This window comes from Grampus griseus (genome assembly GCF_964374135.1).
Source record: "Grampus griseus genome assembly, chromosome: 11".
NCBI lineage: Eukaryota > Metazoa > Chordata > Mammalia > Artiodactyla > Delphinidae > Grampus > Grampus griseus.
The window spans coordinates 72,375,921-72,402,177 of record NC_139005.1 but is presented as its reverse complement, the minus strand read 5'-3'; the positions used below and the strand labels follow the sequence as shown (position 1 = coordinate 72,402,177).

The 26,257-nt window shown below is 41.0% G+C and overlaps 1 protein-coding gene across 4 annotated transcripts in view; it reads left to right on the top strand.

Moving 5' to 3' along the window:
• POC1B (POC1 centriolar protein B) overlaps positions 1 to 26,257 on the top strand; it is a 207,354-nt gene that overhangs the window by 11,197 nt on the left and 169,900 nt on the right. For 3 of the 4 annotated variants that reach the window (XM_082665740.1, XM_082665743.1, XM_082665742.1), the window contains exons 2-3: positions 9,458 to 9,629; positions 13,913 to 14,092. In XM_082665740.1, coding sequence (XP_082521866.1) covers positions 9,484 to 9,629; positions 13,913 to 14,092 — 326 coding nt within the window. In that variant the 5' untranslated portion in view covers positions 9,458 to 9,483. Of the gene's footprint in view, positions 1 to 9,457; positions 9,630 to 13,912; positions 14,093 to 26,257 lie in introns of those variants that run through there. The other variant, XM_082665741.1, reaches the window with a different exon arrangement.

The window sequence follows — 26,257 nt, the reverse complement described above, 5'->3', positions numbered from 1 at the left end:
AGAGCTTCTCCAAGCACTGGGTTCTTGGTTAAATGTCCCGGCTGTGGAGTCTGATAGACCCGGTTAAACACGGAGCTCTACTCCTTTCAACGTGCGTGACTCTGGGCAAGTTACTTCACCTCACCAAGCCTCATTTCCTCATCTGTAAAAAAGGGATAATAATGGTCACCTACCTCGTTGTGAGGATTATGTAAAAGGATGTTTACCAAGTTCTTAAAAGTACTCGGCCCACAGTGACAACTCGAGAAGGGTTTGTGTTAAGATTGTCACTCCTCATCGAGATACAGAATTTGAATACGTTAAATTTCTCCACATTGTCATTACTAAAGATTATTCTTAAAGCAGTCACAACTCCTTTGAGACTCTGCTTACACCAGCAAGCTAACTACTTAGTGTCAGCTAGCAAGAAAATTATTCCCTCATTCAGACAGGAATTTTAAGTCAGTGCCATCACTTAATTATACTATTATATAGTGCTTGGATTGTACAAACAATTCTGAAAGTATTAGATAGGGTATTAAAGTTTATCTAGTTACGGTTAGAATATTATCTTTTTATTGTGCAACCATCTCCCTTCTGTCTGGGTTTATGGATGTGTATGCCTGGGGATTACATTTTATTTTTCTTTTCTTAAAAATACTTATAGTTGGGCTTCCCTGGTGGCGCAGTGGTTGAGAGTCCACCTGCCGATGCAGGGGACGCAGGTTCGTGCCCCGGTCTGGGAGGATCCCACATGCCGCGGAGCGGCTGGGCCCGTGAGCCATGGCCGCTAAGCCTGCGCGTCCGGAGCCTGTGCTCCGCAACAGGAGAGGCCACAACAGTGAGAGGCCCGCGTACCGCAAAAAAAAAAAAAAAAAAAACTTACAGTGAACTCCTTCTCTTAGATTTCCTTAGAAGATTTCCTTGTTTATATTTTCCTGAAGAAGGTGGTCCAGTGTTTCTGTTGTGAACCAAAGACCACCATGAACCTGGAAATGCAACAGAAAGTACAAAATCATGGTGCCCTCAAACTAGAGAGCTGAGTTTCATTCTGGTAGTGGGTTTTAAAACAGAACATAATGAGGGTAGGAAATGTATTGAGGGACTTCTGCAATAATTGAAAAATTCAAGAATTTCTATATGGAGGTGATTGAGTTATTAGGACTCTCTTGATTATGGAATGAAAAGGCCTAAGAGGAATATAATCCAAATTTATAAAGTTGTGAAAGATACTATATTATGAACATGGACCTTTTTAGTAAATTCTAAAATATGTACTCTTTGACCCATCAATAATTCTTTTGGGCATTTATCACAGTGTTATTTTGCATATGTCAGAAATGACACATGTACATTGCAGCATCATTTGTAAACAACCTAAATAGGGTAGACTGCTTAGATAAATTAAGGTATAGCTACACCATAGAATACTATGCAGCTATTAAAAAGACTAAGGCCAACTTCTGCCTCCAGACACGATAGTAACTGGTAACCAAACTTGCCCTCCAGCTGAAAACAACTGTAAAATGAGACAATATATGAGGCAACTGTTTTCGGGCATTGAGCAAACAGGGAATGTAAACCGGTGATCCTTGCAAGAAGGAAACACCTTCTTGCAACGAAGGTGAGCTCCTCCCTACTTGGCTTTCTCCCCGGGGGCACTCTTCCTGCTGCACAGCAGAGGTAGAGCAAAGCGGAGCAGAGGTCTTAGTTCTTCTGCCTGTGTCCGGGCTGAATGCGTGTGGCAGGGTTCCTGAGAAGCTGCTGCTGAGTGGGGTACGTGGCCTCATGTCTGTGGGGCCTGCTGCAGTTTTGGCTGAGGTGCAAGTTGAGAGAGTGTGAGGTCTAGCGGAGACCCCTTCCTGCCGGGCTGAAAGAGGAGTGGTGAGCCCAGTGACCATGCCGGGCTAGAGCGCTCCAGCTCTAGCTCAGACAAAGGGGAGATCTTGCCCAGCATCTCAGGCGAGACACCAGGGAGGCCAGGCCTTAGGCATCAGGACCACATCTGAAATAAAGGGCATGCCCGAAAACTAAATTTAAAACTGAAGTAGATTTGCTCTAATAAAGAATAAAACCAAGGCTGGCAAGATCAAAAGGAGTAAAACTGCACCCTGAACTCTAGTTAGTAGCACCGCTTTTTGCAGGGGTGTGGGTTAGTGATTCTGAAACCGTTTGCGTGCTCTAGACTTGAACAAAAATATATTGAGTGTAACGTGAGCCAGATTTTTTACTGTGGGGGAAGAGAGTTATAAATGTAAGAAGAGGGAGGGCTGGAATGTATTTGGTGCTGTTAGATGGAATTAGAGTTATCAATATGAACTCATGGTTTTTAATATCTTTATCTTCATTTCTACATATTGATAGATACAGCTTTCTATTTATATCTGCTTTCTTAGTTCTGCCTGCTGAGATTTCTATTTATACCTTATTTCTTAGTTCTGTTAGCTGTCACAGCAGTAGCAATGAGCAAACATAGTTTCCAGATCTTGGTTTCTAAATACCACTCTCTATTAAGAGGAATCAGAGCTTCTTGGGGAGAAAAGACCTATTCCAGGGCTGGAGCAGGGAAAGTACATCTTGGAACATCTTGTAATTCTAGAAGTAAGGAAGTATTCAAAATGATGGACACATATCAGAAGGACACAGAGGCCAGCTTTAAGGGGCTCTTACTAGCCAAATCTGGAACAATATGAGTCAAAATAAATAATGATAGCTTTGAATTATAACCCACTGAGTAAAATAATCTGAGTTCACACTGATACGAACAAGTATCTGAATAAGTAGATAAGTGGAGAAAAAGAGAAGATTCTTCCTTAAAGTAACAAATTAACAAATTAAACATTAGTTCATTAATTAAACATTAATTAGTAAACCATAGGAAGAATAATGGGTTGGAAAATCATTGAAGGATGCTAAAATTAGTGGGTGATGGACTTCCCTGGTGGCACAGTGGTTGAAAATCCGCCCACCAATGCAGGAGACACGGGTTCAAGCCCTGGTCCGGGAAGATCCCACATGCCGCGGAGCAACTAAGCCTGTGCGCCACAACTGCTGAAGCCCACGTGCCTAGAGCCCATGCTCCGCAACACACAAGAGAAGCCACCGCAATGAGAAGCCCACATACTGCAAAGAAGAGTAGCCCGCGGTCTCCGTGACTAGAGACAGCCCTCTCACAGCAACAAAGACCTTACGCAGCCAAAAATAAATAAATAAATTAATTAAAATTAGTGGGTGACAGTTTATTGAGGAAGAGGATATTTATATAGTTTACAGTATCTCCCGAAAAAATACTAATTAATTACAAAGTGGAAAAATACTAATTTTACAAGGCAAAAACTACCTAAGCCAAGTGATCAAAGTTAATCTCACCAGTACTGGCACAGATACCAAGCGTACCCTGATACGATGCACTGATAAGGGCACAACATAATTTTTGTGGTGTTCTTGTCAAAAGTGTATATCCTGAATCTAATGGCAAGGAAACAACAGGAAAAAAACAAACTCATTAAAAAAGATCAGATTTGTGATTACCAGAGGCAGTGGTGGGGGAAGGGGGATTTGGATGGAGGTCGTCAGAAGGTACAAGCCTCCAGATGTAAGGTAAATAAGTACTAGGGGTGTATAACTATAATTGACACTGCTGTACGTTGTATATAAAAGCTGTTAAGAGAGTAAACTCTTAAGAGTTCTCATCATGAGGAAAAATATTTTTTTCCCTATTTCATTACTGGATCTCTATGAGATGGTGGATGTTCACTAAACTTACTGTGGTCATCATTTGATGTGTGTAAGTCAAATCATTATGCTGTACACCGTAAACTTATACAGTGCTGTATGTCAATTATATCTCAATAAAAATGGAAGAAAAAAATCCAGAAAAAAAAGTAATTTGACACACATATTTGCTTAAACACACGGGAGGATACTCAATGAAATGAGTATCCTCTCTCCTATGTGCTTAAACAAATATGTTAACTATGCCTCTAGGAAGGGAAACCGGGTGGCCAAGGGCTGGAAGGAAATTTGGTAAATACTCTTGTAATACTAGAATTCTGCATCATATACATTTATTACCGTTAGAAAAGATAATTTAACAACAAATGCAATAATTGGGAGGCAGTACCATCTCTTTCCAGAAAAAGGTATTCCTCGCAAAGCAAACCTCCAGTTAACTGTAGTTGATTTTGGTTAAATCAATGAGAGAGCTCGGGTTGAGGAAAGAAAGTTATTGCTACTTAAGGTGACGCAATAACTGTTGGCCTTTTGGACATTATGGAGAGCAAACCATTAGTATGCTCTTTGTTGTCACCTCCAGAGACCTGACACTGGCCTAGGTGACTGTGGACTTTGTTCTTTCTTTTGTCCTAATGAGGATTTCTTGAAACAATAGATTATTGTTATAAAATATAAATACTTTTTTTTTTAATGGGTAGATTTACTAGTTAAATTTTTAACTTCCTCCCTTTGATAGTTTATCTTAAAATACATGAGTCAGATGACGATTAGGTACAAGCTTTGACATTTTAAATGATGTGGTAATGTTTATAGAGGGTGTGGTTCACTAGAAATGTATGAAAGCAAATTCCAGGTTGACACTGTACAACATTGACACCAATAATCAAACACCTTTTATTATTGTGGTATTAGGGTTTGGTGGCGCAGGGTTAAGGAAGTAAGGAGGGAAATTCAGTGTTGGTTTTCAGAGTTTCCAATAAGAATGCATTCATGGGCTTTTTGTAGATTGTTAGTCTTTTTTTCTGTTTTCTTGAAATTTGGAAGAAAAAGTAGAGTGTACCCTGAGCCACACAGTTGTAATTGGGACATCCCTGCTTCTAGTGTTTCATAATTATTAGGGCTTGGAAATGCCACCTTGCTGTAAGGTTTTGCTGTCCTTTAAAGCACGCGTTCATCCTGCCCTCTCATCACTTCTCTTTAGCGGGTCTCAGGCTGATAATAGCCAAGTGTTGCTTTAATGTAGCCATCAACTCTAAATTTATGATTTTTGAGCATCTACTCTGCTTAAGATGTCCTTTTCCTTTTCTGACAAAATATGTAAAGGCTCAAGTCCTGTGGCACCTTCTCAGTTAAGTGTCATGTTCTCATTCCTCTGGCTCTGCCCTCTGCCCCTCCCCCCCACCCAGCCCATGCCACCCCTAATCAATTGTTGCTTCACCATGATCCTATAATAACATTTTTTCTGGTCCTTGTCATATTAAACATTAGTGACCCTGTAAACCTTCAGTGAGTTCATGGATCAATTGTGTATTAACTCCCTCCACTGCCTCCCTCCCATTTTCTCCTCCACCCACACCATTCCAGCTTTGATCCCACCACTTCACTGAAACAAATCTTGTTGCCAAGGCAACGTTTGATCCTCGGGCCTAGGGCTGGCTTCTTGGGCAAATGACCTGTATCGTTGCGTAGGTCTCATACTTGGTTTAATGCTCTGCTATCATGGTCTTGAAATTCTTAATGATTTCCCACAAGGGCCTCCACATTTACACTGGACCCCCCAAATTATGTAGCTGGTCGTGTTCAGGCCTGATCTTAACCAGATCTCTTCAAAGCACTTCACACAGCCCGTCAGCCTCTTGGAACACATCCTGAATTCCTGGACACCAGTCTCCTTGCCCCCACCCCCTCCATTTATGGCTCCTTCCTGTCTCTCCCTTCTCTCCAGGTTAAGTATCTGCACCCTCTTCTTTATCTAGACTCACTGCCTGAGTGATCCCATCCAGTTTCCAGTCTTTAATGTATTATCTACACTGTTGCTGCTGACAGTAACACAAATTAAAACGACAGTAATAATAGCTACATTTGAGCGTTTTCTATGTGCCACGCATGTCTTCTGAGTATTATTTCACTTAATACTTTAAATGCCTTAATTTCATTAAATCTCTCTAAGATTTACCTGGGTGCGCACGCCAAAAGCTGGGCACCTTTGTTTCTTTTCTTTCTTTCCCCTTCACATCTAATGTGTTTGCAAGCCTTGTGGACTCCCGTCTTTATGATATATCTTGGTTTTGACTGCTTCTACTATTTCCATAGCCTTCAGCCTAGTCCAAACCACCACCTTCTGGCCGGATTATTACAATAGCCTCCTGAGTGATTTCCTTCTTCCTGCTGTGCATACTCCACACAGCAGCCAGAGTGAGATTTTTTGTTCGTTTCGTCTAAACATTTTATTAAAGTGTAAGATATGTACCACAATTGGACAGCTTGCAGAATTTCCACAACTGTGACATGCCCATTTTGCCAACATCCAGAGTGAGAAGCCCTCTTGTGCTCCCTTCTAGCCACTGTCCTCCCTTCCTACCACCCACATGATCTCTATGCTGACTTCTAACTCCATAGATTAGTTTTGCTGCTTCTTGAACTTCGTATAAATGAAATTTAATTACACGTTAGGTGCACGGTATGAATATACCACAGCTTTTGTATCCGTTTTACTTTGATGGACAGTTGGGTTTCTAGTTTTGGTCTTCTTAGAATAGTACTTCCACAACGTTATTGTACCTGTCTTCTGCTAAACATGCATAAGCATTTCTGTAGGTATATACCTAGGCGTCAAATTCTGAGTCAGATGGTAAGTGTACATTCAGCTCCAACAGATTTCAAAACAATTTTCCAAGGGTGCTTAAAACGACCACCATTATTTGAGAGCTCCGCTTGTTACACATACTCACCAAGATTTGGTACTATTTATCTCTTTTATTGTAGCCATTCTAATGAGAGTGTAGTGATATCTTATTGTGGTTTTAATTTGCACTTTCCTAGTGACTAATGGATTTGAGCACCTTTTCATATGTTTATCGGCCATTTGCATAGCCTCCTTTATGAAGTGCCTGTTTAAGCCCTTTGCCTATGTATTTGCCTGTCGTATTTTACTGCCTTTCCTTATTGATTTGTAGGATTCTTTATATATTCTTTATTATATGTTGGATAAATGTATTGTAAATATCTTTTTCATCGCTGTGGCTTGCGTTTTCACCTCTGTGGCTTGCGTTTTCACTTGCTTGGCGGTATCTTTCAATGAGCAAAATTTCTTAATTTTAGTGTAGTACAAATTATCATTCTTTTCTTTTAGTAATTTTAGTAATTTAGTCATTTTCTGGTATTATCTAAGCAATCGTTGCCTACCCCAATGGCCATGAAGATATTCCCCTAAGTTCTCTCCTAAAAGCTTATTGTTTTACCGATCACATTTAGATCCGCAATCCATGCGGAATTACTTTTGTGTACAGTATAGTGTAGAAGTCAAGGTACATTTTTTTTCCTTGTGAATACCCAGTGGACCCAACGTCATTTTTGCAAAGATCATCCTTTTCTCACTGTCAGAGCGGCAGTTTTCTTAAATCAGATCACAAGGTCCTCCTGCTTATAATCCTTCAGTGGCTGAGAACTAAATACACACCTCTCACCATGGCTCCTTGCTGGCATCAGCTTCTCTCTGGGCTTCCATCCCTTGTTCTCTTTTTCTCCCCTCCCCTGTGGACATGCTGGTCTCCTTGCTGTTCCTCAGGTTGACAAGTGCATGGCTGTCTCAGGCCCTCACATGTGGAGCCCTCCTGCCCAGAGTGCTCTTTCTTCACGTCTTAGCCTGGATCACTCCTCATTTCACTCAAGTCTCTGCTCGCATGTCCCTTCCTTGGAAAGGACCACTAACTACCCCATATAACATTAAGAATATGGTCAAAAGGTTTAAGCTTCCACTTATAAGTACTAGGGATGTAATGTACAACATGATTAATATAATTCACACTGCTGTCTGTTATATGTGAAAGTTAAGAGAGTAAATCCTGAGTTCTCATCACAAGGAGAACAAATTTTTTTTTCTTTTTCTTTAATGAGAAATATGAAATGATGAATATTCACTAAACCTATAGTGGTAATCATTTCATGATGTATATCTCAAACCTGGAAGAAAAAAAAATAATATATAAAAGTCCTCTGAACATGTATGATATTATAGTCTAATGAAGCATCTCCTGCTCTGTTGTGATTCCCTGAGGGCGCGAGGTTGTGTCTTACTCCCTTTTGTAGCTCTTGTTTGTAGCATACCTTAGAACTCAGAGTCCCCAATATAATGTACATAATTCATTGTTTTCCCTAGTTTGTCCACATTAGCCCCAGATAATTGAAACCCTGATTTATTTAATAATTTGATGAGCTGTAATGGAATGTCAACTTTTTGTACTTTTAAAAAAAGGGGGTAGTATACAGCTTATAAACTCACTTTAACTATTTTACATGGAAACATTGCATAGGCCAAGTCCAAATGAATTTTATCTATGGCTAAGGAACTTAGAAGGTTTTCAGTGACTTTATATTTCTCTTCTAACAGTAATACTAATTGTATTTCAAGTTTATAAAGTTTTTTTTTTCTAAACATTCTACAGTCTAGACTTAGTGATTCTCATTGACCTGGTTCCTCTCACTGGGGCTATTTTGGGGCTACATGAATATATAAAATTTGGTTTTAGGGCAAGAGTTAGATCTATCTTTCATTTGTTTATTTCTTCATTCCTTGTTTAAGGCATTTATTTCCACTGTTGATTTCATTTGTTTTCCTTTTCTTAAAGCCTTAAGTTAATGTCTGAAACACATGACTCTTTTATTAATTGTAGAATGTCATAACAGAGCAAAAAGTGTGTTTTAAGATTACCTTATCTAGCTATAAAAGACATTACTGGTCAATTAACAAAACTGGAAAGCAGTAGATTAAAGTACTGTCACTGGTAAATTTTCTGAAATTGATTATAGTGCTATTGGTATGTAAAAGAATATCTTTATTCTTAGAAAAATACACTTAAGTATTTAGGAATAAAGGTGCCATGATGATGAATTTACTTACCCCAGAATCGCTTAGGAAGAAAAAATTGTGTGTTTGTATGTGTGCCCACACATACAATGCTTGTGTACAGAAAAAGAGTGCGCACAGGAGCAAATTATAAACCAAATGGGGCAAAATAGTAACAACAGGTGGATCTGGTAAAGGGTATATTAATGTTCTTTATACTATTTTTATGACTGTTCTATAACTGTGAAGTTATCTCTGCATAAACAGTTTAAAAAAATCATTCTCATCCAGCCCTCTCAGGAAAAGCATTCAGTCCTTATGACACAAAGATTAAGTTACTTTCGCAGTCAGCCTGAGAGAGACAGAACTGACTCCTACTCCTGTGTCTCTGTTGTATTGTGCTGCCTTCTTCTAGTAAATAGTCATTGAGTTCTAACCAAATACAGGGGCCAATAATCCTGCTCTGTGGCTACATAGGACACAGCCAAGCTTGCATATTAGTGATGTGGCTTTGGGTTTCTTTTACAAATGTTTTTGCCATTGCTTGGTCTGTCTCACAACCTCCAGGCCCCTCTGTTACCTGGACGTCTTGTTCTTAGATATGCTGCCCATTGTAATGAGACATGCCTACATTCGTGTTTTAACACACAGTGGTTTTGTTCTTCTATTTCTTAATAGCTACCGGTTCTTGGGATACGTTTCTCATGCTGTGGAGTTTCAAGCCGCAAGCTAGAGCTTTCAGATATGTGGGTCACAAGGACATTGTAACCAGCGTGCAGTTTTCTCCACTTGGAAACTTACTGGCATCTGCTTCACGAGACAGGACCGTTAGACTCTGGATTCCTGATAAGTAAGAGAAACGAACACCTGTTATGCTCTGGATTTAGAAATGTGAAAGAATACTGGAGGCGGGCTGTTCCCTGTGCGATTCTTGGAATGCCCACACCCCTAGTTACCTGCACATCTTTAGTCTGAGTCACAAACAAGGTGTACTGCCCTTGTCGTAAAGTCAGACTATTTCATTACCATTTTTTCCTCATCTTTAACTCATAATTGTGTCTTCTGTTTGAAAACTATTTCTAACCATGGAAATATGCTTAATATGTCCTAAGGTTTTCTTGGGGCGGGGGCGGGGGCGGTGGTTAGGAAGGGTGATGGTTATCAATCCCTTTATAAATCTGATGTAAGCTTTAGATCGTCTCCCCAGAGAGATATACATCAGCCTGTCTAATCAAGATTTTACAGTTTATTAACCTACTACCACCCATCGCGGATCCTTGAGGGGACTTTGAATCTCTATTAAAAACCCCGGGGCTAGCTATTCTTTGATGCATATCATTCATTTGGGCTCCAGAATTTTCTTGTTAAAGAGAATTTCTGACAAATGTATAAACCTCATTGCATTTGTGCACAGTCCTATCCTGTCATAGCAAACCTCTCTATAAGAGGTTTTTTAAATCCTAGCTGATAGCCCATCTATTTTAAGCAATTATTGAGCCTTGATTATTTTAAAAGTTCTTAAACTCTTAATTATAAAGAATTTCAAGCATACATGAAAATAGAATGGGTGACGTGACAACTCCCTCCCCACATAACCATCCCCCATATCCAGCAGTTATCAGTGTTCTGTCAGTCTTGTTTCATCTGTTCCCCCGTTGCCACACACCTTTTTTTTTTCTTTTCTGGAATACGTATTACTAGAACAAATCTCACACATCATATCACTTCCTTCATAAATACTTAGGATAATAAGAAACGAGTGTTTTCCTTCACTCTGTTGTGGCAGGATTTGATTTGTGGTACGTGCCTGAAGAGGCTCAGGCACTCGCAAATGAATGAAAGTTCCAGGGGCATTTCCCTGCCAGTGGGCACTTTTTTCCTGCCACTACCCAAAGGATCTCCATACTGAGAAATCTGAACATTATCCCGAGGTAGCAAACACTGCTGAGGAGAAGTGACATATTATGATACTGCAGATGGCAATGTAGAGGGAATTGTAAGGACAAGAGGCTGATTTGGGGTCCAAAAGTGAAAGCATTTTTTAAAATCCTTCACTTTAGGAATTTAGGACTAGTGGTTTGTTATTCTCAGCACAGCCTGTCTCCCATCGCTAATTCAGGGAAATCTCAGTAAACTGCACGAGGGTAGATGAGGTGAAAGCACACTGAATCATTAACTTGTACTGGCTAATCTAAGTACAACAATTAGGCTTGTGTAGACACGTCTAGTTCCTCTTCCTAAATCAGATCACAGTGGTGCCAGGGCAATAGTGGGTCATGGCAAGGAGAAGGAAACTAACCAGTTACCTATTGCTGCATAACAGTCCTCAAAACTTAGTAGCTTAATACAATAACTATCATTTCTCACAATTTTCTGGGTTCCTGGATGACTCCTCTGCCCCATTGATGTTGGCGCTTACTCACGCAGCTTCATTAAGCTGGCAGCTGGGCTGGCAGGTCCAATTCCTCCCTCATACACCTGTGGCCTTAGTGCCGGCTATTGGCTGGGGCACCGTGGTCCTCCAGCACTATGAGGACCTCCTTACAGCATGGCAGCTGGATTCTAGGATGGTAAAAGCCAGAGCTGCTAGACTTTTTAAAGGCTGGTCCTGAAACTTGCACAGTATGTATCCCTTCTGCCACATTCTGTTGGTCAAAGTAAGTCACAGCACCAGCCGAGATTCAAAGGGAGGAGAAATGGATGGATTCCACCTCCCATGGGGAGGAGTGGCGTGTGTGCACAGGGATGAGGGGAATTGTGGGCAGCCGGATGAGCAAACACCAGAACTGGTGGCGGGAAGGCTAAGAAAGCATAGTAGGAGCGAGTTCGGAGGCAGGTCTGGCCTGGCGTTCATCACAGTCGGCAGTCAAGAGAATTTGGGCGGAAAGGGCAGGTGAACGTGTGGGAGGTGGAAAGTCCGTGTGAAGGCAATGTGAGGAACTAGAAACCAGTTAAGCACCAGCACAACAAACACTAGGCACTCTTATCTCGGTTTCCTAGATGCTTCCTGTTGAGACCGGACCTGGATCTGGCTGTTGGGCCAGCCTGTAGCCGAGAGGAGCGGCTTTTAGAAAGAATGCAAGCAGGAAAGCCTCCTGCAGTATGGAGTGCAGAAGAAAGTTCAGGGCAGACTTTGATGATACCAGCTGTCTCTTGGCTTCCTGGCCATAGCAGATGCCAAGTCTTTTCTTTGTTTTCTCTAGGCTTTATACCTAAAATCAGGCCATACTGTACTCCTGACTTCTACTCAAAGAACTTTCCCTTGAAACCTCACTGACCTAGTAGTCCCTGAATGCTCCCTCCTATTTTGTTTTTAAATATTGATTTTAATTATTCTTGGTATGTCATATATCAGGTGATGGAGATTTATGACAAAGTCACCTCTGCCTTCTACAGGCCACTGGAAGGGAAAGCCAGGATGGATCTAAGAACCATTAAGTATTGACTCTTCCCAGCAGAATTCAGCAAAATGTACTGTACAGAATTCGGCAAAATGTACTGAATTCAGCAAAAAAAATTCTTTTTCCATGCCTGACATTGTGCTAGATGCTGGTCTTTTAGAGATGAATAATCAACTTTCCTGTCCTCAAAAAATTACTGCCTAATAGGAGAGAAACAGGACTATTTTAAAACAAAAATTACTGTATAATGTAATAAGCAAAATAGCTATAATAAAAAGGGAACAATTAAGCCTGTCTGGGTTGGTCAAGGGGGCTTTGCTGGTAGGGGAAAGTAGTCAGGCTAAGAAAGCTGTAAGTACAAAGCCAGAGGTGTGTTTGAAGCAGTGAGACTGTTGTAAGAGTACAAAGGTCAGTGCAGTGGCAGGATGTCTCGCCAGAGAGCTTGGGCGTTGTACTTTTTCTTGGAGAGCAGCCCATGACACGTTTACACTGGGATTTACACGCTTAGAATTATACATTTAGCAAGGCTGTAAGCACAGTATGTAGGTGACTGGAGGGAGATGAAAGATTAGAGCAGGAAGACCAGTTAAGAGGCTTTTGCAGTAATCTAGGTGAAGGATATTGAGGGTATGTATATCTACCTTAATGCAAGCATAGCTGGGATGGAAAGAAGAGGAGGGATTCAAAAGATATTTAGGAGGTGATAGCAGTCTCACTATCACATTAAATAGGTTGCTGACCTGTCGGATGTTGGGGAGGAGCCGAGTGTAACTTCCAGGCTTCTGCAAATTCTGCTGCCTGATCTTCTTCAAACACTTGTGGTGATTTTTCCCATAAGGCATCACCTGTATAAATATGATTTTCTGAATGGAAAAATTGCTAAGGCTAAATGTAGTATAAAGTGAAAGTACCTTGGGAACTTGGAAACGCTGACACAAAGTAGCATTTCCCAAATGTCACCATTTAACTCCAGCGCTGTCTACTAGCCTACCCCTAATTATGTCAGCATTTTTCCTGCTGCTTCTCCTTAAATGCCACACATTATTTTCTCCACCTTTTTTTTCCTATTCTCTTTTTCCCACCCTAGCCAAGAAAGAAAAAGTATCTGAAATTTCAAGGTGTTGAGAACTGAAGGATCAATATGTTATTACCATTTATCTTTTGTTTTGCTTATGAATGTAAGATTGGGCTCAGGGCTGAGCAAGGCCTTAGGTATACCTCAGGATCTCAGTTCGCATTGCTGGTGGGTGAAAGCGGGAAAGTCAGATCACCCAGGGACATTCTGCATAGAGGCAAGTGACATAGGGAACATCTCCTCCTTCCCAAGCCAGACTGCCAGTCCACACAATTTCCACGTGAGCCCAGTTTGAAAACCCTACCTTAGAGCTCTTCATTTAATGAATCTTAGGTTTTCTAGCTTGCAGTTCATTTAAACTGTATGTTGCTCTTTCTAGAGGAACAACAGGAACTTGTTCAAAATATTATTCCGTAGCTTCCAATTAAAGCAAAGTCAGCAAATGCATTTCAGGGTGGGGACCACTAGGCTCTCACTTGTTTAGTGTCAGCTGTGACTTTAACAAAACCAGCTTGGAACAGTGTCAGTGAAGAGTACAGTACAACACAGCCTTTTCACACTTCTGTCAGTTTTTACAACAAACTATTTTATATGTTTCAAAGTCTGTATACTGATAATTAAATCAAATGTTATAAATATTAAACTGTTTGTCTCCAGGAGAGGGAAATCCTCTGAATTTAAAGCTCACACAGCTCCAGTTAGAAGTGTGGACTTTTCAGCCGATGGCCAGTTTCTTGCTACAGCTTCTGAAGACAAATCTATCAAAGTATGGAACATGTATCGCCAGCGCTTCTTATATTCTCTGTACCGACACACACACTGGGTTCGCTGTGCCAAGTAAGTGCAAAGTTTCACAGTAAGGTTTCCACATTTTTTTTTCCTGTTATAGTCCATGTTTTACCCCCCCGACTCCCAGAAAAGGAGATTGAGGGCAAATTCATTCATTCATTTGTTCATTCATTCAGCAAATATGTATTGTGTGCTTGCTATGTGCCAGGAACAATAGTAAACAAAACGGTCAGAAACCGCTGCTCTCGTGAAGCTTATATTCTGGGGAGGGGAGACAGACAATAAACAAATGGGAAACTGGATATGGTAAGTCAGATGGTGGTAAGTGCTACGGGGAGAAACAGATGGGAAGGGGGGCTGCCAGTTTAAACAGGGTGTTCAGCGACTGCTCCCAGAGAGGGTGGCCTTTGAGCAGAGGGAGGGCAGGGAGTGAGGGTTGAAGATGTTTGGGAAAGGAAAGTCCGCGTGGAGGAAGCAGGAGTGAAGGCCCTCAGGCGGGAGCTGGGTTGCTGTGTGAGGACAAGAAGACAGGGGCGGCCAAGAGTGCGGCAAAGCCGGGGAACAGCCCTGACGGGCACTCTGAGTAGATGCGCCGTTGGAGCATGTTCATCTCTCTGACTTACAGTTTAACGGGACCCCTCTGACCACTGTGTGGTGAGTAGACTGTCAGAAGTCAGGGCAGAGCCCGGAGGTGCAGGCTGTTGCAGTGGTTCTCATCCCGGTTTGGTCCAGGGTAGTGGCCGTGGAGATTTTGAGAAGCGGTTGGATTTTTAGATAATCTATACAGTTGACCCTTGAACAACACAGGTTTGGGCTGCAGGGGTCCACTCATACGTGCATTTTTTTCAGTAGTGTCGATAAATACTAGTGTACTTCACAAACCGAGGTTGGTTGAATCCACAGATGTGGAAGCGTGAATACGGAGGAACCTTGGATTCCAAGGGCAAACTAAGTCACACACGGATTTTTGACTCTGTGGAGTGTTGGTGCCCCTAACCCCCGTGTTGCTCAAGGGTCAACTGTAGTTTGAAGTTACAACCAAAAGTACTTGCTGTCGTGTTGGATGTGACGAGAAAGAGAGAAACCAAGAATGACTCCATAATCTTTGGCAACAGTCTGTTGGGACAAGTGCTATTGTGTTATTAAGGTCTGCTAATAGCCGCGGAGCCCTCTATTCCTAAGACACAGTGCTGTAGTACTTAAAATACATATCTCCTTTCCCCATCGGAACTGGCCAGGGAGGGAAGGGCTGTTGTTCTAAATTCCCCATTTTACAGATGAGGAAACTAAGTTTCAGAGTTAGAGTTAGAGCTCATCTAGCTGAAAGTGACAGAAACCCATTCTTTTTCACTTCTCAAGGTGGTTTTGTTGCCTGTTTGATAACCTTGGAGTTGGAAGGAGAGACCAGAACGAGGGACTCCAATGCTGTTAGCTCTCTCTAGGCCTCTCTAACATGCCAGCTTTACTCTCTGAGAAACCCTAAGCTTTGAGAGGAAACTCTAAGCTTTGAGAGGAAAAGCTTCTCCCAGCTCCAGTTAGAAAAGTACCCAGGGGTGACTCTGGCCCAGCTAGGACCCTGTACCCATCCCTTCACCAGGCAGTGAGACACTGTGATTGTTCAAATTTATCCAGGCAGCCAACTGAGACAAGCTACCCTGGCTGGGGAGGAGGGGTCATACCAACCATGTTTTCTGGTGATGCAGAGAGAGGAGAGTTCTCACAAGAAGGGGGCTGGTACAGAGGTAATCAGTGGGGGAAGCTGTGAACCCTGTGGTCACCTGGATTTGTGCACACCATATGACATAACATGCCAGGTGTCCACAGCTAGGATGTGGTGGAGTGAGCATATGAGCCCAGCTCTCTGTCTTGCCTTACAGTCCAAACTCTTAACCCTTGTTATGCTCTCTGGGGGGCATTATTGCCCAGGAGGTGTCAATTATAATTTATGGTAATGAGTCCAAGCAGACTAAAAAAGGATAGAAGATCATACTTTTAGTCAATAGTTTTTCTTTTTTTTTTCCTTCTAAAGGGCTTAGCTACTCTTGGCTCTGGCCATCTTAGTGTTATTTTCCATATATGCCATATGTCTGTGTGGTTACAAATATATAGATTCAAATCCCAGCCCCACCACTTACTAGCTATATGACCTTTGGGGAAATTATCTGATTTCTCATGCCTCAGTTTTCTTATCTGTAAAATTAGGATGATAACAGTAACCTGCCACCTAGGTTGTCATGGTATTTAAATGAGTAAATTTAAAAGCCCACATACTAATCAGTAGATAAATCTTAGCCATCATCCCCATCACCATCATTGGACATCTCATTCTTATTTAATTTTTACATGTATTATGTAACTGGAATTGATAATTTTTCCCCACCTAAGGAGGTGGCACGATTTGTATTTATTTATGAAATGATGTTGTAAATAAGAGGAGGCAGAGATCTATTATCTAGTGGTTGGGGCCTGGGGAGCAGAGGTATAGGTGGCAGGGCCGGGTACTAGGAAGGGTCATTTAGCTCCCACTATGTACCAACTCTGGATATGTTCAGTAAAGAGACTGATTTCTGTTACTTTCATCAGGGAGCTCAACATAAGCAAAAGCACTGAATATTGATTTAACTAATCAAGACAGAATGTGTCCTCTATATTCTGACTAATAATAAGAGCTGTTATTTATCCACTGTGATCTATGTATCTCTGTTTCCTTTCATAAAGAATTTAAAGTGGTTTATAATAACTGACATACCTATGTATACATCAGTCACTGGAGGGAATGGAGAGACAGTTCTATCTAGAACCACGTAACCTGGGTTAGTGCAGTTTTGGCATGAGGTGTAGCCTGAGTTTCCTGCAGCCCAGGTATTAATGGAATGATGGAGGCTGACATATTTCCATTTTCTAATAACAAGAAGGAATCCTATCAAATTGTTCAGATAAGAGAAAATTTTTCCTGGAGTAGATTCTAGGAAATACTTTATTCCTTGCCCTTGTATTGAATTATCTATGTATAATATAAATGTTAAAAAGGAAAAAAGGTAACACTAATGTAAGATAGAACTTATGAAAGGTTGAAAGATCACCAATGTGAAATTTTCGTCATCAAAACATTCCTTTAATAAGCATAGCCCCCGATACGATCCACACATCTGTGCTGGGTGTTAAGTATGGAGAGATGAAAGACACCATCTTAGCCTCAAGGAGCTTTTATAATTCAAGGGAAAAAATATATATATAAATAATTATAAAAGGGTGTGTCCTATGGGAAAATGATATACATGACGAGGGAGTGTGCGAGTGGAGCATTGAACTAGGCTTGTGTGAGGAAAAGTCAAAAGAGACATTGTGAGCCCCTAACTGAGGGGGGCGGGGAGAGGAGAAGAGGAGGGAGTGGCGAATCATCAGACGGGAAGCGGGTGGCAGACCTTCCAGAGGGAATCAGTGGGAGTGAGCACCGTGGCTGAGAGAGTGTGGTGCTCTGTCAACTGTTCAGCTGTGGCCATGCTCAGGAAATAAGGTGGGGTGAGGTGTAGGAGGAGATGGGAAGGCTCAGGGTTCAGGGTCCTGGATGATGTGAAAAGACTTTGGACTTCATCCTGCAGGTGATACGGAGGCACCAGAGAGCTTGGAATCTGGAAGAAGCGTGATCTGAGCTCTTCTTTATTAATTGGTCTATTCTACTGGCATGACTTTGCGTTTAGAGGGTTGACATGAGATAGTCCAAGATTCACGTGCCCACATATAGCACCTTGTTACCCTCGGGCATGTTTCGGTTCACGGCTCTCTGCCTCTGTGGAAAGTGAGGGTGATGAGGCTCCTCAAAGTGGACTGTTGCGAGGGTGAGAAATGTAAGTTTACAGCGTTTGGGACTGAGTGATGCCACAGGACTGCCGTGCCTCCAGCTGAGCACCGTCTGCTAGGGTGAAACTCGGGAAGTGGGGGGAGCCTTTGAAAATGTTGTTTTTCCTTAAATCAAGAGAAGAAAGCCATGATGGAATTTTGCACTTTGCCTAACATCATTCCCCGTTTTCTGGTGGTAGTGCCCACATTTTCCCTGAGGAACCAGCCCTCCCCGACGGTCCCTCTATGTACTGTGGTGGCCCTGTCTCCAGTCCAGCAGGAGGCTCAGCTCAGGTTTGCCATACGGGACAGAGCATCTCCCTTCCTACAGGAGAGAGTGAGCCTTGTTAGAACTGTAGTCCTTTGTTGTGGGATTTCTATCTTGAGGCTTATTTAAACCTGAACTGCTGAGGGACACCGTGCACAAAATACTGACCTAAGAATGATGCTGGTTCTTTCAGAGGAGAGCGGAGCTGTGAGAGGAAGACAGAAATTGTTGTCTGATTACATGGTGTGGTTTCTAGGTACAGCCATGCCTGGAATTATTAGTGGGAGTGGGGAGGGGCCGGAGAGGGAGACAGAGACATGAGCCTTAAAATATTTCTTTTCACTCTTTTTTTAAAAGGCACTTTCCATAGGAAGTGATAGTGAAGCAGAGTTTTGGAAAAATGGGATTGATCCTTGCATCCAGTCATGTGCACTCGTGATTCCTGTTTTATCTCCATCCCCAACACGGCCTTAGTTTTCAGCATCATTATCACTTGTGGAGACTTTTGCAATAAACTCCTAAATGTTTTCCATGACCACAGATTGGCATTTATTCCCTCCTTCCCCTACGGCCTCCAAAGAGACTTTTGTGAAATGCAAATCTGATTGTGCTCTTCCTTAGGTTAAAGCCACTCGGTGACTCCTGTCCAGGCACACTTGTCCTGCCACATCTGCTCTGCCTTCCTGTTACAAGCTCGCCTTTCTTTCCTTTTCACCATTCACCTTATTGCAGCTACACAGGGTTCCCCAAGTGTGCGATGCTCTGTTGTGTTCTGTGCCCCTTCACATGTTGCCTGCCATACCTGGAATGCCCCCAATTCCACCCTCCCTTCACCAGCCTGCTTTGCATCTCTTCCTCTAAGAAGTGTTTCCAACTCTCCCAGGGGGAGCCTCTTATGATTCCTTTATGCCACCACATTACCCTGTTAATGAGGTCTGTTTGCCAGTTTAGGCCTCACTTCCCTATTAGACTTTGAATTACAAGTATTTTATTCATTGTGTATTCTCATGCCAGGGACCATTCTAAATTCTGTAAATACCGCAGAAAGTAAATCAGACAAAATTCCTACTGTCATGGAACTCCTTCTATCAAAAGGAGACAGACAATAACCAAATATACTAGTGATATGTGCTCTGCAGAAAAGTGCTGTAGCGGGTAACAGGACAGAGAGTGACGGGGATGGGAGGTGCTCTTCTACATATGGTGGCCAGGGAAGGCAGCTCTATTAAGGTGATATTGACTGGAGTGGGAGAACTAATAAGGTGTGGGTATCGGGGGAGAGTGTTGAATTTAGAGTCAGATACAGTGTGAGAGACACTGCAGAGTGTTAGTTATAGGGTGAGGAAGGCTCAGAGGAGTTGTGTAAAAATGTGGGTCGAATGAATCCATGAAAGGTTGACCGCTAATGTGCAGGTGGCTTTGGTGGGAGTTTTCATGGGCTTCTTCAGGAAAGAGTCATTTTTGTGGATTTTTTTATACCAAATTCAGGAGTACTATACATGCATGTTATACATGAGGAATATTTAAGTGGCTTCACTACTTTTTCGTTTTGTTTTATTTTTGATCAGATTGATAATTTTTATACTCTGCACACCTGGTCTTAATGGAATGCCTTTATTTTGCTGGTACCTTGTGGATCTGAGGGATTGATTGATGGATTGATTTTTCAATCAGTTGTTCTCTTACTGTTTGGAGTGAGTGATTCCTGTGGAATTCTGCAGAGGCCTCTCTGGAGGAATGTTCTTTGGTAACAAATTTGGCTAAATTTAATGAATAAAGATTTTCTCTTTTGGCCGGCTTTCCATAGATGTGCTCGACAACATGAGTTCTTTCTCACACATTTATTACCATCTTTTTTCTTGACTCCTCTTAATGCAGATGGAGTCCAAGAGAGTTGGGAGGGCCTAACTGACCACTCAGGCCCGGCCTCTCAGTGCTTGTGCAACTTCCTGTGAGAGCTTCGCCTTGATGGGGTCCTTCTAGTCCAGGACTTTCTTCTAAATGTCTGAAGGATCAGAAGTTCTGTTTTGGCCCGAGGTGAGGAGGCTCAGGGGGGAACTAAGTCAGGCTTAATAAACGTAGGAGAGTCTGAAACAGAAGCCAAATTTACAATTTATTGACAGTGACAGCGCTAACCTTCAGAGGGGCTAGGGCATTTGCATGCCTCGGTCAGGGCCTTCTTCCACTCTGTCAACAAAGTCAGAATAAGGGCTCAGTGGGCCCTGGAACTAAGGCAAGAAAGTTTGTTGAAAAAAATCCTGATGGATAGTTTTTTCAGGTTAGGGTAGTAAGATGGGCTTATCTCCTCCACATATACATACCTGCCGAGGAAACTGCACAGTCAGTTCTGCTGGTCAGGTACTCTCTTCCCTGGGCCAGGCTGGAGACACCCTGATGGATGATTGCTCTTGCTCTTGCCTCGGGTGGTTCCTGGGCACCTCCTCTCTCTTGACATAGTATCTTTTAGGTGGTGCAGTAGAGCTGATTGGTTTCACTAGCATGTGATCCTGCAAACGTGACATAACTCCTCTGGTCCTTAGTCTGCTCCCTTATAAAATGGATACAAAGGAGTACCTTCCTCAGAGAGTCATCCTGAAAACTGAACAAGTTAATGAATGTAAATAATGTCAGCTATTAACTACCCTCACACTCCAGCCTTTTCTCCTTGCAGTTCTACTGGAGTCACCTTTAGGGTGTGTTCCAAAGTCATTTCACACATTTGCGCATAGTGTTTGGGGTTGCTGCTATGGGTAACTACTATTAACCTTTGAATGCATTTTATGTACTTAACTATAGAGGGTAACTTTATTTTTAACTGCTTGTGTCTGAAAATCTCTGCCTTTTAATTGGAGTGCTTAGTCCACTTAAATTTATGTAACTAGTCCTATGGTTAGATTTATTTTAACACTACCATCTTGCTCTTTGTTTTCTATTTGTCTTATTTGTTTATTTCTTTTTACTCCTTTTCTTTTGGATCAATCAAGTATTTCTTAGTATCCCATTTTATCTCCTCTATTGTCTTTTTATTTATTTATTTAAAATATTTATTTATTTGGCTGCCTGGGGTCTTAGTTGTGGCAGGCAGGCTCCTCAGTTGCGGCTAGTGGGCTCCTTAGTTGTGGCATGCATGTGGGCTCTAGTTCCCTCATCAGGGACCGAACCTGGGCCCCCTGCATTGGGAGCATGGAGTCTTATCCATGTGCCACCTGTGCCACCAGGGAAGTCCCTCTATTGTCTTTTTAGCTTTATTTTTGTTTAGTGGTAACTTTGGTCTTATATTTTTGTTTAGTGGTAACCTTAGCATATCATAGTCTAGAATTAATTTTATGCTGTTCTATATATAACGTTAGAACTTATAAAAGTTCTAATGTTAGAACTTAAAAAAATACATCTCCATTCACCCACCTCTTGACAGTTTTACTTCTACATATCATATATACCCATAATACATTAAGCAACCATTTTCTTCTAAAGAAACAAAACAGGCTTTTATATTTACCTTTTCCTGCACTCTTTTCCTTTGTGTAGATCCAAGTTTCCATCTAATATCATTTCTCTTCACCCTAAAAAACTTCATTTACTGTTTCTTGTATCCCAGGACTCCTGGTGATGAATTCTCTCAGCTTTTTGTTTTTCCTTTTTAAAGGATATTTTTGCTGAGATGTAGAATTTTATTTCAGTGGATAATTTTTCTCTCAGCACTTTAAAGATATCATTCCATTGTCTTCTGGTTTGCATTTTTTTTTAAATGAAAGCAACAGTCATTTTTATCGTTATTCTCCTGTATGTAATGTGTCTTTTTTTTCTCTGCTGCTCTAAGATTTTTTTTGGCTTAATCTTCTGTTTTTAGTGATTTGACCATGATGAACCTGGGTATGGTTTTGTATATTTTTCTTGTGGTTCATTGAACTGCATGGATCTGTGGATTGATCTTTTTTCATCATATTTAGAAAGTTTTTCTCTTTTCTTCATACATTATTTCTCTGCCCTAATTTTTTTCTCATCTTTTTCTGGAACTCCAAATTCACATTTGACCACTTGATATTGTCCCATCATTTATTGAGGCTTTGTTCATCTTCCCAAACTTCTCTTTGTGCTTCAGTTTGCATAGTTTCTATTGGCCTGTTTTCAAGTTCAGTGGTATTTTTTTCCCTGCACTGTCCAATCTATTGTGAGCTTATCCATTTCTCTGATGAGATTTTCCATTTGTTTGCTCATTATGCCCATCTTTTCTTTTAAATCCTTGAACATATTTATAATAACAATTTTAAAGTCCTTGTCTGTTAATTCTAACATTTATGTCATATCTTGATCAAAATTTTTTGCTTCTCTGTATTTTTTAAGTTTTTTGTTGTATGCACAAACATTGCTCAGTGTTTGAGAGTATGAGTTACTCTATCATCTTCTGAAAAGTGTTGAGTTTTGTTTTGGTAAACAATTAACTTTCTGCTGGCCTGGCCAGATGGTGTTGGATTTAGACTTTAGGCTGGATCCAGAGTGGCCTTTACTCTTGGGCTATAGTACTAGTGGACTTTCTAGGGCCTCAGCTGGATGCCTGGAGTGTTCAGCCAAATCGGTTCAGAACTTGAACATCTCTCAGTACTGTGTAACCTCAGGAATCTTGCTTTGGCTCACAGTCTCCGTTGTTCTCTGCCAAGCCTTCTTGTCCTGTGCATTATCAGGTTTGTATTTGACCGAAGACTCAGTGAGACTCCTCGGCAGATTTTGGGGGATTTCTGCTCTTCACAGGTCCTCTCACCTACCCTGCCCACAAAATTCCAGCCCTTTAGTAGTTCTGAATTCTAATTGCTATTTCCTCTGCTCAGTGAGACTGCAGCTGTTTCCTTGGACTCTGCGTCCTTATGCCATGCCTGAAAATGCTCCTGGGTAGAAATCTGGGATGGATTTTGTGTTTATCTCATTTGTTTTCTGTCTGTCAAGTTTCATAGCCCTGTGCTGTCTCTTGTCCAGTGCCTAAAAACAATTGCTTCATGTATTTTGCTGAGTTGTATGATTGTTTATGGTAGGGAAGTAAGTCTGATCATCATTACTGCTCCTATCCGGAACGTGAAGTTTTGCCGAAGGAATTTAGTGGAAACTGCCAAGCCAGTTTCAGAGTTTGTACAGATGAGTTAAATGTGTGAAAATAGCCAAGAAAAAAATGACCAGAAAAAATTGGAAGAAATTTGTTTAACCAGCTCTCAGAACACAGTATAAAGCTAAAGGAATTAAAGTGTGGTGATCATGGTACCACGTTAGGAAAATAGGTTATAGAAAGCTCAGATGCAGATCCATATATGTTTTCTGATAAAGATGGCATTTCCAATCAGTGGGGAAATGGATGAATAGTTATTTAAAATGTTAAGATAATATTAAAGAGTTACTAAGCTCTATTTACAATAGCCAGGACATGGAAGCAACCTAAGTGTCCATCGACAGATGAATGGATAAAGAAGATGTGACACATATATACAATGGAATATCACTCAGCCATAAAAAGATACGAAATTGAGTTATTTGTAGTGAGGTGGATGGACCAAGAGTCTGTCATACAGAGTGAAGTAAGTCAGAAAGAGAAAAACAAATACTGTATGCTAACACATATATATGGAATCTAAAGAAAAATGGTTCTCAAGAACCTAGGGGCAGGACAGAAATAAAGATGCAGACGTAGAGAATGGACTTGAGGACACGGGGAGGGGGAAGGGGAAACTGGGACGAAGTAAGAGAGTGGCATGGACATATGTACACTACCAGATGTAAAACAGGTAGCTAATGGGAAGCAGCCGCATAGCACAGGGAGATCACCTCGGTGCTTTGTGACCACCTAGAGGGCTGGGAGACGGAGGGTGGGAGGGATACGCAAGAGGGAGGGGATATGGGGATATAGGTGTATGTATAGCTGATTCACTTTGTTATACAGCAGAGACTAACACAACATGTAAAGCAATTATACTTCAATAAAGATGTTAAAAAAGATAATATTAAATAGTTATTTAATATATTAAAATAGTTGTTTTAGATGTAGTTAAGATAATTATGTTTCTATTTGGAAAAATTTAAATTTGGATCTATATTGCACACCACACATTAACAAAAATTGTAGATAAATTAAACAACTAAACATTAAAAATGGTCTAAGTGATACTGCTTTTCCTTCCAATGCATGGACAGCATATTTAAATGAATGTAGAGGGTCAACAGAGCAATTATTTCTCCCTTAAGTATTTGAATTTTAAATGTGCCATGGACTTGAGTAATTAAAATTCTGTGTCTCTCTCTGGGCCTAGTACTTATTATGAGTTTGTCCCTGGAGTCCAGACCTACTCCATGTGGCACAGAGATGGTGCCCATTGGTGTAAGAAGAGATGAGTAGCTATATTTTCTGGACTAACTATCGTTTATGATCATACATCTTGATTCACAGAAATATTTCTTATTTTTAAGATATATCATCTATTGGGAGATATATTCATGCTTTAAAAATATAAATTACTCTAGTCTTTTTAGAAATCAATTTGCAAAATATATCAGGAGTCTTTGTTGCAGTGAGTCCACAACTGTAAATCTATCCTAAATAAATACTCTTTTGTATTTAAAGGAAAAGCTTTGTATTTAAAGATACCGCTTTCAGTTTAATTTATAATGATGAGAAACTGGAAATAACCAAGTTTTCCAAATAAAGAAAACTGGTTAAAAAAATTTAGATTATTATTTAGCCACTAAAAGGTGAATATATGTAAGTAGTGACATAAAAACATGTTTATGTGTGGGGTAAGAAGGGCAAAATTCAGAACTCATGATTATAATATAAAAGATCTGTACACGAACAAAAGATAAAGTACCTACATACATAAAATATTACATGATTTTGTTTGGGTGCTGCACTGTGGACTTTTTTTACTTACTATATTTCCCAGTTTTTTTAAACAAGCAATTTGTCTTTAACGAGTAATGAAGAAAACATGTATCGTTTGAAATATCTACATATGCGGGTTGAGAAATATTTATTTTTAGTGGCAGGTGAATTTTTCTAAAAGTTCAAATTGTTATAATCCTGTATTTTAAAAAATAATGTGTGTTGTGGTATCACTTATGTTTCTTTAGGTGTCCTCAGGCAAAAAAAAGTAGCGGCTGATGAACGACTTTTCCAACTTTGTCTTTCTAGCATTAATTTTAGGGGGGAAATCTGACCTTACTTTTCAGTGTTTGGTAGTGTTACAAGTGACCTTTGATCATCTGAATTGCAAGGATTTTTCTTTATTGCAGTAAACTATATATAATATGAAATTTACCATTTAACCACTTTCAAGTATACAGTTCAGTGGCATTAAGTACATTTATGTTGTGCAAATAATTGCAAAGATTTTAAACATCAGCGTTCATTGGCTGATGAAAATCCCCTTGAAAAGTTTTTTAATGCCCTACATATTTACTGAGGACCTACTCAGTACCATATACTGTGCCTGGGGATACAGCAGTGAGTGAATAAGACAGATGTTGTTTCTCTCTTCTTGGAGTTTACATTCTCTTAGGGAAGCAAACAGAATAATTGGTTGTAATTGTGACTGTGAGCTAGCTACTCTAAGATGCATACTGGAGAGCAGACCTACTGCGGGGAGGAGTTCAGGAAAGCTTTTCCTGAGGAAGTGACCCTGAGCAGAGACTTGAAGGATGAGTAAAATCCCCTTAGGTATTTAAAACTAGATAAAGAGGGCTTCCCTGGTGGCGCAGTGGTTAAGAATCTGCCTGCCAATGCAGGGGACACGGGTTCGAGCCCTGGTCCCAGAAGATCCCACATGCCACGGAGCAACTAAGCTCATGTGCCACAACTACTGAGCCTGTGCTCTAGAGTCTGTGAACCACAACTACTGAGCCCACATGCTGCAACTACTGAAGCCCATGCACCCTAGAGCCCGCACTCCTCAACAAGAGAAACCACCACAATGAGAAGGCCACGCACTGCAACGAAGAGTAGCCCCTGCTCGCCACAACTAGAGAAAGCCCATGCGCAGCAACGAAGACCCAATGCAACCAAAAATAAGTAAATGAAATAAATTAAAAAAAAAAAAACTAGATAAAGAGTAGGGAGTGGTGTTTGAAGC